Source organism: Cnephaeus nilssonii (assembly GCF_951640355.1).
Source record: "Cnephaeus nilssonii genome assembly, chromosome: 1".
Lineage (NCBI taxonomy): Eukaryota > Metazoa > Chordata > Mammalia > Chiroptera > Vespertilionidae > Cnephaeus > Cnephaeus nilssonii.
This window is the reverse complement of record NC_137072.1, coordinates 88,180,368-88,199,703: the sequence shown is the minus strand read 5'-3', so window position 1 is coordinate 88,199,703 and position 19,336 is coordinate 88,180,368. Positions and strand designations below refer to the sequence as shown.

Sequence of the window (19,336 nt, the reverse complement as noted above, 5' to 3'; positions counted from 1 at the left end):
GCCTGCAAAGATCAGATGAAATGATGGTGGTGGGGGGGCGGGTGTCAAAGAGGAATGAGTGACAAGAACCTAGGTGGTGCTGAAGGTGCTGTTTCATTCTGACACCTGTTACTGATTCAAGGGTAGGAATAGGAAACTCATTTGACTCATCCGGCATGCATGCGGTGTACAGTATGCTCTCAAGCATTTGCTGAATGAACGGGGGAACAGTAGAAAGATACCTGCTTTGGGTCCTAAGAGAAATTCATTGGCTAGTAACATGGGTAGTTATACTTTCCTAATAGAGCAGCTAATCCTATTTTACAGTTGAGGAAAGCAAGGATCAAACTATGTTTTACTTAGTGGGGATTCAGACATTGAATCAAGTGGCACAAAATGTCATTTTCATGAGTTACAGTGATGCCTGGCTAGTGTGTGATTCAGTGGTTGAATGTCAACCTATGAGCTAGGAGGTCATGGTTTGATTCCCGGTCAGGAAATCAGGAGCTTGTGCCGGGATTGCAGGCTCGATCCCCAGTAGGGGGCGTGCAGGAGGCAGCCAATCAATGATGTTTCTCTCTCTCCCCCTTCCTCTTTCTGAAATAAAATTTTTAAAGAGTTACAGTGATAACATTCCAGCAATGAGCAGGTGATATTGAGCTGTATGTATACAATTAGAAATTTATAAATGTGAATTTTTTGAGCGAGATGGAGAGGCTAGAAGGAAATACTCCAGATTATTGTGATCTGTAGGTGTCAAGAAATAATTTTCTTCATATTTCCTACATTTGCTAAAGCAACAGTGTATTACTCTGAAAAAAATTTTTAAAGGCATAAAACACAATTATAATTACATTGATTCTGGTATCTTCTTTCCTCCCGTTGAGGTTATGCTGGCGTGGCGTCTGAGCATTTCTCACAGACCGGAAGCAGGGAGACTTGGTGAGTGTTCCAAGAGATGCCTATTTTCTAAATTTTAGGTTGTAACCAAACGGGTTATTTTATGTCACCTATAGTAGGAAATATTTTCTGCATTGTGTAAAAACCCCTTGGCCTTCTATTTTAGAAGTAGTGTGAGGGAACGTCCAGATCTCTTCTGTTGGTGTTATTTTATAAACTATTTTGAAAACGTGTTTAATAAGTTAAACATTTGATATATTTTGTCAATAAGTGCATAGTTTGGATTTAGAGGATCAGGGGCAAAGAAGTACAGGTTTGAGGAAAACCCTTTGGCAAAAGGACAATCCTAATGATTGTACATTTGCATCCTCATTTCTGCAGGTGTGTTAATTTTCATTACATTATTAATAGACGGTTACATATAAACAAACACGAAAGCAAATTTCAACCGTTTGAAAGGTTTGATTTGGGTAATCAACTAATTTTTGTTGTTAATCCTCACCTGAGGATATTTTTTCCATTGATTTTTAGAGAGTGGAAGGGAGGAGGAGAGACATATAGGTTGCCTCCCGCATGCACCCAATGGGGGCCAAGGAGCAAGCCTGCAACTGAGGTACGTGCCCTTGACTGGAATCAAACCCGCAACCCTTCAGTCTGAGGGCTGATGCTCTAACCACTGTCAGCAAACCGGCATGGCAGGTAATCAACTAATTTTGTTCTCCCCCTTTTACGGAAAATTATATTGAATAATGAAGATAATTTGTAAAGTTTCTAAATGATGCACACTAAAATCATTCATATTTTCTTAAAATACAACACAAACCAACAACTACAATGCCTTTTATTTTAACAAAAAGGATAGAAGGAAGGTGAGGAAAAATAGGGGATGGTAAGATAGGATGTAAAATGGGGTGTCTCTCTGGACACCAGCCCTCTCTTCCCTGCCCCACACCCAAATGTTACTAAATAATTTAAAGGAGACCATTTACAGTACCAGGACACCATCAAAATAATTGGTTTTATCAGGATCAAAAAATACAGTGATTATGGATGTGCCGTGACCAGTTAGGGAGTTTTTCAGGTAACATAACTATAGTCAGCAGTCCAACAGGGTGCACCGTGCCTTCAGTTAATGCACTTGAGCATAATTACATTTCTGGCAGCGTCCACACCCCCAAGAAAAGGCAAAGCTAAGCAGTTCATTCCTACATTCTAAACTCTGGAACCCCAGAGCCCAGTTTAAAAGAAAAGTCACAGTGGATAAGAGATGCATATAAAAAATACAAGGGTGTTCCTTTCAAACCAGAGGAATTGTGGGACTACATTCATTTCTTTTACAAAATGCTATTTAAAAAAGGACAGAGAATCCAGTTCATGTTATGCTACAGGCTTAGACAGTGGCTAAGTATATTGCATGTTTTGGTAGTCGGTCTTCAGGCTTCCTCTCATTTCCCCCCATAACCCCAGGTTCCTTTAGGGTGAAACGTTTGAGTCCCGAATAAACATATAAAAATGCATTTGCATCTCTCTTCTTGAATTCTGCAGACTTCAGAGCCCGCAAGTCATATAGTCTATCATCAATGACCACAATTTTTTCTTTAGCTTTGTACACCTATTCTTGTATAACAGTGCATTGCACAAATGTACAAGAAAAATACTGGTTTTAATCTATACAGTTTCTATAATTATGGAGTAAAATAAGTTAACTTTTCTAATGAGAATAGCTGACGGGCAGCATACATCTTTATTTTACATTTTAAAGTCTCTGCAGGCATCTACTTTGGTTAGTTATCAACAATCATAACATAAGCACTGATCAGAGAACTGAGCAGCATTCCAATAACGTTAACAGATATATTATTTCTTTTTGAAATACTGGGAGAGCCCAGTTTTAAAATATTATTAAAATGTTCTAACATTTACACACTATGAAGAGTTAGATCTAATAAAATAAAATTTCTTCAAAAATAATCTTGCAGTGCTCTTCCAGGCATGCTCTGAGATGTTATCACCAAACACCCATACCTTGAAAATATGACTATCACGTATTCACACACCCCAGCTCACACACACACACAATTCCTTATACAGACTAAAAAACAAAACACCCACACCCTGATCCCACATATGGAAAAGTCAATGGTTTTTGCAAATAAGTTTCTGTGTATATCTATCCGACTGGATGTTCTTCATGTAGATAATTAAGCATCAATTGTAGGTTATGCTTGTGACTGCTAGGAACCCAAGCAGCGTTGCAGGCCTTCAGCTAAAACGAACCAGCCTCATTTCACCTGCTTTCCAAAGTCTCCGTACGAGAGGCCATTATTGCAAACGTTCTTACAATTGGTTTCTCCAGAAAGCAATGTATGTACTTGTATGCATCACTTTTAGCCCTTTTCCGTTCACATAGGTTAAGTAATTTAAAAATCCCTTCTTTGTAGTTATTGTGGGAGGTATTGGCAGCTGTTAAACAATTAGTTTTTTCTTTTTTCCCCTTCAGGTCTTTGATTTTGACATTAGGTACACTGTGGTTGTGGATGCTGCCAGAAAAAGTTATCAGTGAATTGCAAGGGTTCATAAAAGGTGCTTGTTAATATTCTTAATAATCTTCAGTTTAGTTTCTTTCCTAAATCCATGAAGTTTCTCAGAATCCAGTGCTCACCAAATTCCCAATTGGTTTGGCCTGTGCTAGTAGTTGGTATGATTGCACCATGCGTAGAGACTCTCTTATTTCTAGATTGAGTTCCATCAGTTTGTAGTTGGCTTCTGACATGTCCAGGTCAGAGCCTATAACTGCAAAGCTTCCCGTCTGGCCCAGCGTCTGGTGATGGAAATAGATGTGTAACAGCGTCTGCACAGGGTCCTCTTCACAGCTGCCGAAGATGTCATTGGGCCAGAGAGATCTGAAAGGAACACACAGTCAGTGCTTTTAAGTTCTGAGACCCCGTCGGCCGTTATTAAGGTTAATAACTACATTTTAAGTTAACACCCAAGACGACAACATTTCATTGTGCATCACTGGGCATGTTTTAATATTTGAGCAAAAAGATTACTGAATTTATCACTGAGAGTGAACAAAATCATGTTTGCCTTTCACAGAGATCTGCTATTGAATCATCAACATGAAAACCAAAACCCAATCACTGTAAACTCCCAGTGTAATAAAGCAGTGATTTTCAGCTGGTGTGCCACATGAGTTTTTAAAACGTGCAATACCTGACTAGTTAGGCCAGTGGTCGGCAAACTCATTAGTCAACAGAGCCAAATATCAACAGTACAACGATTGAAATTTCTTTGAGAGCCAAATTTTTTAAACTTCTTCTAACGCCACTTCTTCAAAATAGACTCGCCCAGGCCGTGGTATTTTGTGGAAGAGCCACACTCAAGGGGCCAAAGGGCCGCATGTGGCTTGCGAGCCGCAGTTTGCCGACCACGGAGCTAGGGGGACTGACCTGTTTTCACTTAGATTGTCAAATTAAAAAAAAAAATGACAACAGCTAATAAAAATTGTACAATTTTTTTTATCATATCAGCAAAAAATGTATTTTTTGGTGTGCCCCAGAATTTTAGCCATTAGTTTGTGTGCCATGAGATGAAAAAGGTTGAAAATCGCTGGTATAAAGGCATCTCCTTAAAATCCGTTCACATTTTACCTGAAAGCTTTGACTTGTGCTACAGCTGATATAAATTCCTTATTTTTCAAAGTTTCAATTAAGGAGTGAATGGCAGTTTCTATAGTAGTTTGTGCAGCTTTGGAAATGTCGGTTTCTTCGCTTTCAGAAGCGGACTCCGCTTCTCTCAGGATACTTTCCAGCTGGGCCAGTTCCTCGGACATGTTGATGACCTAAAAGTAAACACACCTTAAAGGGGGGATCTATTGTATATTCATCAACAAAACGAGCATTTAATTGGCTGTGATAAAGATGTTCAAATGTTAAACTTACTACACAAGGGCAGTTAAGTTCTCTGTTGATAGGGATAAATAATTTTAGCCACCCAATAGTAGTCTTTTAAATACTCTGGATAAAATAACAGGTTGGCCCTCGCTGGGTAGCTCAGTTGGTTAGCGCTATGCCAAGGTTGCGGGTTCCATCCCCGGTCAGGGCACATATGAGAAGCAACCAATGAATGCAGAAATCAGTGGAACAAAAAAATCCATGTCTTTCTCTCCCCACCCCCCTCCTCTCTAAAATCAATAAATTAAAAATTAAAAAAAATAGGTTGTAATAAGTGTAATAAATGTAAAACAAGTTGTAACTAATGTTTATATTGGTTTTAACGTGATCTATACTTCCTCTTGGATAGTAAAAATACATTTACTATTAGGATCATGAACATTATTTTGACAGTAAAGTCTTTGTATTTTAAAAGGTTATTTACCCAGTGTATTTTATTTTTATATATAGTTTTATTTCAGAGAGGAAGGGAGAGAGAGAGATAGAAACATCAATGATGAGAGAGAATCAGTGATCAGCTGTCTTCTGCACAACCCCTACCAGGGATTGAGCCTGCAACCCAGGCATGTGCCCTGACCAGGCATCGAACCATGATCTCCTCGTTCATAGGTCAATGCTCAACCACCGAGCCACACTGGCTGGGCAGCCCAATGTATTTTATATAAACCAGTATGTTTACATTTAACCATTTAAAAATATTAAATCATTTCCCCAGTGATGGTTTAGTATCAGTGGTTGAAAATGGGGGGGGGAAAAAAGACTAAAGTCACTACCTCTGAATCTATTCATTACATGCTTATTCTTGTGTGCATTACTCGACCACAAAATAATATCAGGACAAGGTGTTAGGGGGTTTCATAATATAATGTCTTTATGGGATTGATGTGCTTTACCAGACTTTTGATTACAGATGATCTATTGCTGCTACTGTGACCTTTAAGGTCATGAACCTTTTAAGACTGCTGGGTATCTTACTGCCTCATTTACTAATAGGTCCAGAAATAGCATATCATTTCAAAAAACAATTCTGATAAATGATTCACTATGTGTGACTTTGGACTTAAGCTCTCCAACAAGGGATGTATATATATATATGCATGTGTACATTTTAACTTTCTAGAATCAGTTAATTGATGCCTAGTACAATTAAATATTTACCTCTGCTTCATTTTTTATTGCATTTACTTGGTTGATAAGTTTACAGTAGGCTTGGAACAGAAGTAGTAATTGAAAATGCAATTTGTATAACCTTCGGCAGAGCTCCAGTTCCTAGAAATAAATAACATTGCATTACAATTTAGGTGTGATTTCCCATATATGACTAGACCATATATTTCCAATACATTTGTAAAACAGCTGTTAAAATTGTCCTGACATTTAATTTTTCTGCAGTAAGCAAGTTAATACAGTATGAAGCTGATGAAAGATGCTTTGAAGACTGATTAAAGGTATTGTTGGTTACATAATTCATTTTTAGTGTGAAGCACATTTTCACATTAGAATTTTAAAGCAGACAATATATAGGATGCTTTAAAAAGGATTCACTGTTACTTAAAACTTTAAATTCATAATTCAAATGCATATGCTTTTGCCACATCAAGATACATATATCTCACTATATTTAGCAATAAGTGCTTGTTAAAGCAGAGTAAAACTGGATAAACGCTTAGCTAAAAATGAATTCATTTTTCTAAAAAAACACACTGTAATCTCATTGAAATGAGACAATGAAATTAACATTTGCACTTTGATTTTCAAAATGAAGAAATTTAAAAGGAGATGTTAGTTGTAAATGTATGAGAAGGCAAGTGCTAGTTGTACATATTGATTATAAAATCACATTTTTATTGGACCACACTTCATAGATTAGGGCTATGCAAACCTGAAGCACACACTACTTTCAAAGTAGCAGTCCATGACAAAACATTGCTAGGTCACAAATGGACAAATGGCAAATGAAAACCAATTTGTCTGACATGGATAAATAGTCTGTAAATTAAGACAGGTCACTTACTGCTAGAATTTCCATTTGCTAAGCAAGAAGGTGATCGGGTCACAAAAATACAAAGGAAGAAAAAGACCAAGAATTAGTGTAAGATCATTTTAACTAGGGCCACAGATGTCCCAGGCAAACTGAAGAACATTTAATTACACCCCAAAGAAAAATTTATGATGCTATTTCCAGAATAAAACTTTTAGACATTTACTGTAGCAATCCAGGGTGTTTTTTAACGCTTTGCCAAATAAAAAATTGTATTTAGGCTACAGTTTATTTCTGTGTAACAGTTATGAAGAAAATCGAACTGATGTGATCTTGAGAAATCTGGCTATTCTAAGTGGTCTTTATCTAAATCTTTATAACTTTCAAAAAAAAAAAAAAGCCAAGTGTCATAAAATTTTCTTAGTAAAGGAGAAAATTTCTCATTAGGAAATAAGCAGATTACTGTTCTCAGAAAAGAGGTAGCTTATAATCTTATATAATACTTACCCACAAGAAGATTATCTTTGGGGTGGCTCATTCTAGGCTTCCTACCTTTCACTGTCTAATTAGGTCCTACGTTGCCAGAATTGGTGCCGAGTCAGAAGGTAAAATAGCGAAAGCAGATGTGTGTTTTAAATTGCATTCCAATATAATTTAGTAAACTTCAGAAACTCAAACCTACTAGGTTTGAATCAAATAAGATAATGTATGTAAAATACATACTTAAAAACTATCACATTAAAACATCTACAGCAACTCAGACCTACTCATTAACGGAGAAAAATGATTTCTATTTAAAACAGCAATTGCCATAATGTAAGTCCTGCTTCTAAAAGTCCCCTTTGAAGCCTGCTTTTCTAAGTAGTTTCCTCAGAAGAACTACTTATATAACATTTATTCCTTTCAATTTAGAAAGGATTTGCTAAGCAAAGGTGAACTTTTAGCTCCCTACTGCTTACCATAAATTACTTAGGCAGCCATCCTGTGAACATTAGTTGAGCACAATCCAATGTCAAACTTATTAGCATATCTAAATTTCTAAGGTTTTATATGGAAACTAATAATGATTTGAGTTTTAAATACCTTTTCCCTCTTCTCTTAGCATAAATAAAACAGAGCTAACTCTATGTGCATATGTCCATAGCCTCTACTATGGGATGTAATGGAGAAGAAATCACTGATAATATTTTTTATCACAATTGTAGGAAATAACACAATCATAATTGATTCTATAGCTCGGAATTACCATAAACTATACTAAATATGCTAACACTGTATATTTTAAATTAATACCTTTTAAGTACACTGAAATTTGCATATACATTCTCTTTTATTTTTAAATAACTATAGATTGCTTATTAAGCAAAAGACTACACTGGTACACAGGGACACTTAACAGATAATGTGTAAAAAGGTCCCCACTCTCAAGAGCTGAATATGAGAGAGACGTAAATGAAACCTTAAATGTAGTTTTCATTTAGCAGAAAACCTTGAGCAAGATTAACTGACATAGACTTTGGGAGATGGAACTCATTTTCTTCAAGGTAGAAGGGATATAAGAAATCACTTAGTCTAAACACCTAATTTATATAGGAAAAAAGAGTATATTACTTGCTTAAGCCATGCAGTAGTGGCAAAGTCAGAACTAGAACCAAAGGATCTAACTCTAATCCAGGGTTAATTCCTTATTTTACACACATGATTTGACAGTTTCTTTAAAAATATATATATTTTATTGATTTTTTACAGAGAGGAAGGAAGAGGGATAGAGAGTTAGAAACACTGATCAGCTGCCTCCTGCACACCTCCCTCTGGGGATGTGCCCGCAACCAAGGTACATGCCCTTGACTGGAATCGAACCTGGGACCTTTCAGTCTGCAGGCCGACACTCTATCTACTGAGTCAAACCAGTCAGGGCTTGACAATTTCTTTGTAACAGTGCAGGACTGCCTAGGTTTGAATTTTAATTTTACTTATTTACTTACTGATTTTATTTTATTTTAAAATATATTTTATTGATTTTTTACAGAGAGGAAGGGAGAGGAATAGAGAGCCAGAAACATCGATGAGAGAGAAACATCGACCAGCTGCCTCCTGCACACGCCCTACTGGGGATGTGCCCGCAACCAGGGTACATGCCCTTGACTGGACTGGAATCGAACCTGGGACCTTCAGTCCGCAGGACGACGCTCTATCCACTGAGCCAAACCGGTTAAGGCTTACTTACTGATTTTAGATAAGTTAGCTTCTCTGAGCCTCAATTTCCTCATCTGCAAAATGGGGAATGCTATAATTATAGCACCTACTAGACAGAGTTGTTAGGATAGAGATAATGAATGTGAAATACTTAATACAGTGCCTGGCAAATAGTTAACATGTATTAAGAGTGTGCCATTATTTTCTCAGCATTTCAGTTTTTTAAAAAACTTCACATTTTCTTTATAATGGTACAATAACTTTTACAGAGACTACAACTCTATAACAATATAACTGATGTTGAAAAAGATTAGAATTCTGATGTCAAATGCAAAGGTCATTGATGAATGTATCTTCCTCATATGAGGTTGTACTCTTACTAGAATAATTTGGAAGTCTTATTCATCCTCACTTAATATGATGTGTTTTGTATGTATACTTTTCTCTAAGAAAATACTATTATTTCATTGAATTTTACACTAGTAAAAAACATTACAGTTTATCCAATCAGAATTTCATGTTTAGAAAGGCTAATATGAATGTATATAACCTTATTTTGGGGTTTGCATTCCTGACCAGACCATTTATCTGCAGAATACCAATGAAGAACAGAAATGTCTTCAAAGAGGCAGATACAGCTAACAGTGACTTGGACTGTCCAGATAGCCATCAAGCCTATCTACGGAATGTTATTAAGCTTCCGTCATAAGCTGGTCATTCATTTTTATTGAAGTGAATTTTTTCATTACTAAGCCAGTATTTCATTGAACCTAACTTTGACAAAGATTGCTCTGATAGCAAAAATGAAAAATGTTACACATATTCTTTTTTCTAGGAATATCACATAAGGACATGTGAGCATGCACATAGTTTTACCCGGCACAGAAATACAGCACAACGGAGAATAGGAAACTTACTTGTGCATCTGTGTTGATCCTATAAATGTCTTTGGCGCCAAATGTCCTCTTGCAATTGTCTAACCACTAAAGAAAGAAGTGACAGTGAACTTCAATGTAGTATTTGTACAGTTGCATTGGTAATATAACAGCCTGTTGTATAAAACAACAAATTTAAAAGTTAACAGTCTGTGTATACGCAACACTCCAGGCGGGAAGACACCGTCAGTGTAACCAGATGCACACACTTCTGAGCGCTTATCCACAGAAATGCAGATAGGGCCCTCTCTGGGGAGGCGGAGCTCCACTTCAGGGCAGAGAAGTCTTCACAATGGCTACCTGACCCTTGTCTCCTGTAAGATGGGAAATGAGGTGTGATTCCCCTTCGGCCAATGAATAAGGACAACTTAGAATTAACCAGGTCCTTCTGCTGATTAGAAGTGTAAATCTCAGAAGGCTGCTGGTGTCAGTTTTAATTAGTGAAACAGAAACCAAAATCCATTTTAAATCTTATTTTCATATCTTTTTTCTCCCTCTTTTGGACAGTAATGAATGATAAACAAGTTATTTCCAAAGAATATTGGGTATAGGAGCCAAATGTCATTCCTCAAGTTGGCTATTTATTTAAGGTCAAATAAAAATAAAGTCCCATGTGGTTGAATAGGAAAGATCACTAAAAGCCTTTAAGTTTAGGCTCCTAGGTTTTGACAGTTTGATAGTATTAATATTCGTTTTTAAAATCTTAGTTCTTTTTTTTATTTGGTGTATTTTATAATACAAATAAAAGTCATTTAATAAGAAATCATAGGGACATTTTTCACTAGGACTTTGGGAAAAATTACCAGCTATGTTAAGTCTTCGCTTTGAAAATATTTCAGTACTAGACATTTAAAATTCTCAATTGTAGCTTAACATTCTACATGCAAAGAACTGCAATGAGACATCTCAGTTATTTCAAAACAATCTCTGACCTCCTGTCCCTTTTATCCCGGGGTCCCTCAGACTGCACCAGCCTCAGGCCCTTTGCTTGACATCTCGAAACGAAAACATGTCAAGCTTTCCTGGTGAGACACAGCTGCTGGCAGCCACTGTCAAAGCGTCCAGGAGATTTCTGCATATCAGCAAAATTCAAGTCATGACTGTACATGACTCTTTATCCACACAAGATGTTAAAAGGCTTATACTCTTAATCATCATCACTAATCCAGTCCAATTTGTCCAAGTAAACCAATACATTTGGAAAAATTTCAATCGATTATTCAATAGACTATTCTTACTGAATATTTTTTTAAAATTGATTTCAGAGAGGAAGGGAGAGGTACAGAGATAATCAACAATGAGAATCATTGATCGGCTGCCTCCTGCACGCCCCCTACTGGGGATCGAGCCCGCAGCCTGGAATCGAATTCGGGATCCTTCAGTCCGCTAGTCGATGCTCTATCCACTGAGCCAAACCGGCTAGGGCCCTCCTGAATATTTTTATACTGTATGTCCAGTGATATGGCATTTGGGGGCATCATTGAACACAATTATTTCTGATTTTATTCTGTTAAAAGACAAACCCCAACCCTCTAGTCCCATGGGCTGTATACCGTCCTGAAAAGTACAGGTCCACACTTTCCAAGCAGAGTGCACAGGACACAGCAGATCGTCTGTGTATACAATACCCTCTAGTTCAGTGGTCGTCAACCTTTCGGACCTCACGGACCACCAGTGGTCCACTGGTTGGCGACTGCTGCTCTAGTTCACATCTAATCAGTCCTCCTGTCACAATGTTTTCTTTACTCAAGTGAAGGTTAAAACTTAACTTGAGAGGTTTGGCTTCTGGGCATGATGGAGGAGCTAGTGTAAGACCAGTCCTCCACGACATCTATAGAAGCCGCGTACCGTTACCAGGATTTGGGGCGTACGAGAAAAGGGCCGAGTGGACTCCTGCATTGATCCCAGTGTTTATTCAAGGGCATGTGCTTATGCATGTCCCTAGGCACAGAGGTGGAAGAGAACGTGGTGGCCTACAGTTCCACTGCACGGGGAGGTATGAGGACTGCGGAGAAGAAGGAACTGCAGAGGAGGGACCTTAACAGTCAGCGTGTAGCCCCCGCTCAGGGACACTTCCTTTGCAGGCGGAAAGGCTTAGAAACCAGCAGCATTTGGGAGTCTGAAAAGGTGAGTGGAGATTTCTGGTCTCATGGTTCTGGGAAGACAAACATTGTCCAGTCCTTGTCGAGACGGCAGGGTCCTGATAAACACCTAAGGCTTTCACTCACGATCCTGGGGAAACTCAAAGAATAATAAAGGGATGTACAACCGAAAAACTATTAGAGGGGAAAACTGAATAATAAAAAATATGTGGTTGATAGAAAAGACCAGAAAAGAGGAAAAAAGTTAATGAGTAGGTGGGACAAGAAACGGAGATGGTAGCTCAGAAAAGAACTAAAGTTCATTCCACCCCCATACAAACATTTAATGGATTCAGGATAATTTCTTGAACATTCTTTCCCCAATGCATTGCAATAGCACCTTTGCTGTGAGTTATATGACTATACTAGAGGCCCGGTGCATGAAAATTCATGCATTGGATGCGGGGGTCCCTCAGCCTGGCCTGCCCCCTCTCACAGTCTGGGAGCCCTCAGGGGTGGGAGGTGACGCGGCGATCGGGAAGGCGGTGCCTCCATCACACCTCTGCTGCTGCCACTGCCGGCAGCACAAGCCTCGGCCGGCCTTGGTTACCTGCGCCTCGGGCAGGCCCTGGGCAGCTGGGGGGCTGAGAGGACTGGAGGACTCCAGAGGCAGGCACGCAGAGTGGCCGGACCCGCCTGGGGGCAGACCTGGCTGTGCCACCTGCTTGCTGCCCCGGCGGGGGCTGAGGGGACTGGGCACCACCATCTAGTGGCTGTGGGCGCCACCATCTTTGTGAAGGTGTGATGGTCAGGTAGCATATTCCCTCTTTATTAGATAGGATAGCGGGTCTGTTATTGGATTCTCTATTACATTCTACTGGTCTATTTACTCTTATGCCAGTACTGCCCCTTTTGAGATTTCTAATAGGTCTCACTGGCTGGAAGATTTCTAATAGGTCTTACCAACTGCATTGTTTAGACCAGTGATGGCGAACCTATGACACGCGTGTCAGCACTGACACGCGTAGCCATTTCTGATGACACGCGGCCGCTGAGGCGGCCGCATGCGAGGATGAAACATTTGCTGCTCCTGAGGATGAAACATTTGCGAAATAATGTTTTTTCCTCAAAGTGACACACTACCCGAGTTATGCTCAGTTTTTTGGCGAAGTTTGACACACCAAGCTCAAAAGGTTGCCCATCACTGGTTTAGACCTAGCTGCTGTTCTTCAGGACAAGGTTTGAAGGACTCTTTCTGTAAAGGGCAGATAATATCTTAGGCGTTGCAAACCATACGTTCTCTGTTGCAATACGTAGCGTAGTGATGCATTACAAAAATAGTCTTGGACAATATGTAAACAAATGGGATGGCTATTTCCTAAAAAATCTTTACATAAAACAGGCAGTGGGCCAGATATGACCCGAGGACTCTAAGTTTGCTGAGCTGTGTTCAGCAAGATTGTCTGTCCTAGTATTTGCTGTTTGCATTTCCATATAAATTGTAGTTAGCCTGTCAATTTTCATTAATGTACCCTCTGAGATTTAGAACAACATTGCATTAAACTTACATATCAGTTTTTGGGAAAATGACATCTTTCCATTATCGAGTCTTCTGACTCATGAAAACGGTGTAGTCCTCCATATATTTAGTCTCTAATTTTGCTCAGTGATATTTGGGGTTTTCTGTGTGGAGATCTAGAGCATCTGACTGGACTTACTTGTAGGTATTTGATGTCTTATTGTAAATGGTACATACTGGCTCAAAACAACCAGACAAGTGCATGTGTTGGCTGGGCGTTCCTTCTGGTTTTGCTAGGGCCACCTTGAGTGTATAGTCATGTGATGGCTCGACTCGGGCTGGAAGTCCCAAGTTGGCCCCACTTCCGTGATGGCATGCTGCCTTCATAGCCGGGATTCCTCCACCCTCCTCCACAGGACCTCATCCTCCAGTACCGTGGTCGGCAAACTGCGGCTCATGAGCCACATGCGGCTCTTTGGCCCCTTGAGTGTGGCTCTTACACAAAATACCACGGCCTGGGCGAGTCTATTTTGAAGAAGTGGCGTTACAAGAAGTTTAAGTTTAAAAAATCTGGCTCTCAAAAGATATTTCAATCGTTGTACTGTAGATATTTGGCTCTGTTGACTAATGAGTTTGCCGACCACTGCTCCAGTAGACTAGAGCTCAAATAGTTTTTCAAAATTCATCCCAACTTACACCCTGACCAGCATGATGGCAAAAGCAGAAGCTGCAAAAGGCCATGGAAGTGTTAGTCTCCGAAGCTGCACAGCAACGTTTCTAACTTTGGTCAGAACAAGTCACAGGCCATTCCACTTGGAGGTGGGGGAACGGGCTCCATCTCCTGATGGAAGGAACGGCAAAGGGGTGGGGACAGAGAGGCAAGCACCGGGCTCATCACTGTAACAGTTCACTGCAGCTTCCAGGATAAGCTACATTCCTGAAGAAACAAAAGGCACTAACCATAACGGAAAAGACTGATAATGTGGAACTAATTAAAACCGAGAACTTCTGTTTATTGAAAGATGCCATCAAGCCCTGACCAGTTTGGCTCAGTGGATGGAGCGTCAGCCTGCGGACTGAAGGGTCCCAGGTTCGATTCCGATCAAGGGCATGTACCTTGGTTGGGGCACATCCCCAGTGGGGAGTGTACAGGAGGCAGCTGATCGATGTCTCTCTCTCATCGATGTTTCTAACTCTCTATCCCTCTCCCTTCCTCTCTGTAAAAAATTAAAAAAAAAAAAAAGATGCCATCAAGATAGGGAAAATGCTAGCCAGAGAGGGGGAAATACATGTAATACATTCATCCAATAAAAGGCATGGGTTTAAAACAACTACAAATCAATCAGAAAACCACAAGTAACCCATTTTCAAAAATGGACAAGGTACTTGAAAAGATACAATTCATAAATATCTAAACGAGGATTATCTATATGAAATGTTGCTCAAACATTCATCAGGGGAAATGCAAAATAATATCAAATATGCTACCACACACCTACCATAATGAATAAATTTTTTAAAGTTGCCAATACCAACTGGTGACAAAGATAAGAAGCAACACACTGCTGAAGGGGTTGTAAACTGATACCATCTCTCTTAGAAAAGTGCCTGGCAGAATCTACTAAAGTAGAACATACGTATATACCATGACCCAGCAATTCCACTCCTGGATACTCAACTGATAAGAGAACACATATACCCAAAAGACATGTATGAGAATGTACAGAGCATTACTATTTGTAAGATGACCAATGTTGAAAATTCTTCCAATCTGTCACCCTTCTTTCAGTCCAAATATAAGATCCCTTTCCCTTATAAGGGGGGAAAGCCCTAATATACAAGTATTTTCTCATACCATCTTCTCTCCCTAAAATAATCCCCCAATCTAAAATTACCAACTGTTGCCGAAACTGGTTTGGCTCAGTGGATAGAGCATCGGCCTGCGGACTCAAGGGTCCCAGGTTCGATTCCGGTCAAGGGCATGTACCTTGGTTGCGGGCACATCCCCAGTAGGGGGTGTGCAAGAGGCAGCTGATCGATGTTTCTAACTCTCTATTCCCTCTCTCTTCCTCTAAAAAATCAATAAAATATATTTTAAAAAAATTAAAATAAAATTACCAACTGTCAGTGCCTAAGGTCCTATCTCTATTCCATGAAGTTTCCCATCAGTCCAGTGGCCTTTCAATTTTGGGAGGTCTCTTTCATTGCTAGTATTTTTATTTATAGTTATACCGTAAGTGGCATTTTACTTTTGTTACTAATTATTCATATACTGTACTTGTGCCTTATATTCTTACCTGGAATAAGAGCTAGGTTTTATACTTCATTTTTCATAGGCCTTTACCTGTGATGGATACTTAAAGACCCATCTACTCTATAAAAAAAAAAGTCTACTGTATACAGTTTGTGTGAAAAGGAAAAGCATTTCTTTTTTTCTTTTCGGTTTTCTCTGCCCCTGCTAATTGAAAGCGCTTCCTCTCAGGGAAGAGAACTGTGCTTTGCAGCGCCAGACTGGGGCTAAAGAAATACCTCTTCGCGGGTGATACCTATAATCGACCACACGCTCATCTCTGCTTTTGCCCGCCCCCCCCCCCCCCCACACACACACACACACACATCACGGGAAAAGGATCACAGCGTGGTCACAGGTGGCAGATTCTTTAGACCACATCATATGGTATTCTCAAAGAAAGACTTATTTCTCCACTTGCAATGTAGTCTCCACACGGAAGCTTTTTATAAAGCTCTGATTTTTCACTGTGCTCTCAGAGGGCTAACCTCGGAAAGCCAGAGACAGGCATTCCCTGGACAGAGCTCAGAGGCCTCAGGTGCTCAGAGGTCCTCTTCTCTCTCAGCCAGCTATTCAACGGCCCGGTTAACACGTCTAGTGTTGGAAGCAAACAGATCTTCAGGGCCTCTGCCCATTTTTTACCTGGGTTGCTCGTTTGCTTGGTGCCGAGTTGTATGAGTTCTTTATAAATAGTATTTTGGATATTAACCCCGTGTTGGAGCTGTTGTTTCCAAATATCTTCCCCCATTTGATTGCCTTTTCCTTTTGTTGGTGGTTTTTTAGTTTGATATAGTCCCAAGAAGACATACAAATGGCCAACAGATATATGAAAAGATGCTCAGCTTCACTAGCTATTAGGGACATGCAAATCAAAACTATATTGAAATACCACCTCCCACCTGTTAGAATAGCTATTATCAACAAGACAGGTAATAACAAGTGTTGGAGAGGTTGTGGAGAAAAAGGAACCCTCATTCGCTGCTGGTGGGAATGTAAACTGGTACAGCAACTACAGAAAACAGCATGGAGGTTCCTCAAAAAAATTAAGAGTAGAATTACCATATGACCCAGCAATCTCTCTCCTGGGCATCTACCTGAAAAATTGGAGACATTTATTCACAAAGATATATGCACCCCTATGTTCACTGCAGCATTATTCACAGTGGCCAAGGCATGGAAACAACCAAAGTGTTCTTTGATGGAGGACTGGATAAAGAAGATGAGGTACATATATACTATGGAGTACTACTTAGCCACAGGAAAAGATGAAACACTGCCATTTGTGACAACATGGATGGACCTTGAGAACATTATGCTAAATGATATAAGTCAATCAGACAAACCTGAGAATCAAATGATTTCACTCATTTGTGCAATACAAAACTGAAACTTACACAGACAACAGTGTGGTGGTTACCAGAGGGAAGGGTCCTAGGGATAGTATAGGGTAATGGGGGCCAAATATAAGGTGACGAAAGACATTTGTCTTTGGGTGGTGGGCAATATACAGGTCATGTATCATGGAAATGTACCTTGAAACCTATATGATCTTACTAGCAATCATTTTAATTAATTTAGAAAATAAATACAAGAAATTGGAGGGGTGGAAAAAAGCAAAGTATTCTTTTCACACAGTAAAAAGAGACTGACCTGCTCGGCTGCTTCTCTCTTGGCATTGTACGTATCCAGGTGTTCTTGCAACTCCAAGACACTGAACTTGAGTGTTTCTAGCAAATCACACGACACCAGCTGTCCAATCAAAAACATTGATCCAGGTTACTATTGCTGGTCATGGTCATGAGACTGGCAACTTGTGGGCCATGGAATTTCTGTTAGCTGGTCTGTGGCCCAACGTGGTGCCAGTGTCCCTTCCTGCACTCTGCCCCATCCTCAGGGCTGACCTTTCACCAGAACTGAGGACGCATCAGTGGGATTTCCAGGATGCCAGCAGGACTAGCAGGCCTTCGAACGCTGTGAAACGCTGGCTCGGGCAAGAATGGCATGTCAGACTAGTATTTGCCTTGAAAGCAACACCTCTGGAGCGTCTTAAACCTTAGTGTCCTTAAATATCTTCATGTATAATGTCCAAATATGCTTGGCAACAGGGTGGGAAGACCAAGGAACGCTCAGTTCTTAATGGGGGAGGTCTAACCAGCCCCTCCCCACTTTTATTTAGGAATCATGAAAAAAGTGGACATCTCTACAGCATGACTTGTTAGCTTCCTCATCTAGGACTCCGGAGGGTGCGGGCAAGGGAGGGGTCAGGATCAGAAACAGCCACAAGTCACTGCATCTAATATACTAGAATTGTATTTTGCTATATATTTATAAGCAAGTTGGAAAAATTCTGAATTAGCCTATTTACTGAATGATACCATTCAAACTTAGTCTTTATCATGAGCCCTCATGTAAAAACTCACTGTTTCAGCATCCACAAAGACTGTTGGGCATTCCGAACACATCATCATCACTTCCAGTGAACTTTTAAATTTGGTACCAATGCGTTGCAGACCCTCGCCAAGAAAGCTGACTGCCTCGTTCGTTATGTCTCCAAACTTCCTTTGAATTGTCTATGGAGAAAAGCATATGAAAAAGTTTAATATTTCCTGAGAAGGCCTCTTTTCATCTTTAAGTAAAAAAGCATAATTTATTAATTAGGGCAATGTTTTCTTTTGAAATTATTGTAGCAACATACTGAATTCTAATAACTGATCTGTAAATCCATGTTTTAGGCACTACTTTAGGAAACAGCTTCTAAAAATGATCAAATATTAATGAAATAGTATTACTGAAAAAAGAAATCTAGTGACACATGCCAGGCATTTCCCCATTCCTGAGATATTTTTTATGGGGAGAGACATTAGGAGTACATGCTAGACACCCTTGGGAATAAAGTCCTCACATGTCTGAGGTATCGTGCTTCTCAAGTTTAGTTCTACCTGAAAGAAATTTTTGGTAAATGTAGTTTACTATCCTTGGCTATGGGCTGCCATCTGACATTAATGATCAAAGTCAGAAAAATACAATAAGAGTAACATCTCAAAACTCAAGAATAGTTATCCACATAAAACAATCAGATAATGTCTGAGCCATAATGAGCATTCAGTGAACTAGATTATATTACTTGTAGTCTAATAATTATATAGATGGTATGTACCTACATGTGTCTGTGTAGCACTCTTAGGTGTCATTATGAATATTTTTTTTAAAAAGACCTAAGCCACAATCTCAGGCATCAAGAAACCCAGAATGACAAAGGAAAGAAAAGAACACAAGCAGAAAATCAAGTAGCAATTGTTGGAAGCTACCCATTGTCTTCACTATCAGAGAAGTGTAAACAAGGAGCCCGGAACGCTGGTGAACCTTGAGCCCTGCAAGGGCCAGAGCTATGCATCGATTGTTTAGTCGAGACAATGGTAGCTCAAGCAATTTCTTGACCAAATAGTCTCAGAGTAAATCTTTACTAATATTTACTGACCTTTAAGACAGTCTGTCTGTT

At 39.6% G+C, this 19,336-nt stretch overlaps 1 protein-coding gene across 11 annotated transcripts in view; it reads right to left on the bottom strand.

Annotated features, from left to right (window-relative positions):
* Positions 1-1,704: 1,704 nt before the first annotated feature.
* Positions 1,705-19,336, bottom strand: part of FRYL (FRY like transcription coactivator) — a 245,723-nt gene continuing 228,091 nt past the window's right edge. For 9 of the 11 annotated variants that reach the window (XM_079771144.1, XM_079771135.1, XM_079771136.1 and 6 more), the window contains 7 exons: positions 18,258-18,407; positions 17,488-17,586; positions 9,930-9,995; positions 6,850-6,867; positions 5,994-6,104; positions 4,533-4,723; positions 1,705-3,782 (listed from right to left, as the gene is read on the bottom strand). In XM_079771144.1, the coding sequence (XP_079627270.1) occupies positions 3,524-3,782; positions 4,533-4,723; positions 5,994-6,104; positions 6,850-6,867; positions 9,930-9,995; positions 17,488-17,586; positions 18,258-18,407 (894 nt within the window). In that variant the 3' untranslated portion in view covers positions 1,705-3,523. The remainder of the gene's footprint in view (positions 3,783-4,532; positions 4,724-5,993; positions 6,105-6,849; positions 6,868-9,929; positions 9,996-17,487; positions 17,587-18,257; positions 18,408-19,336) is intronic. The other 2 variants (XM_079771141.1, XM_079771143.1) reach the window with 1 other exon arrangement.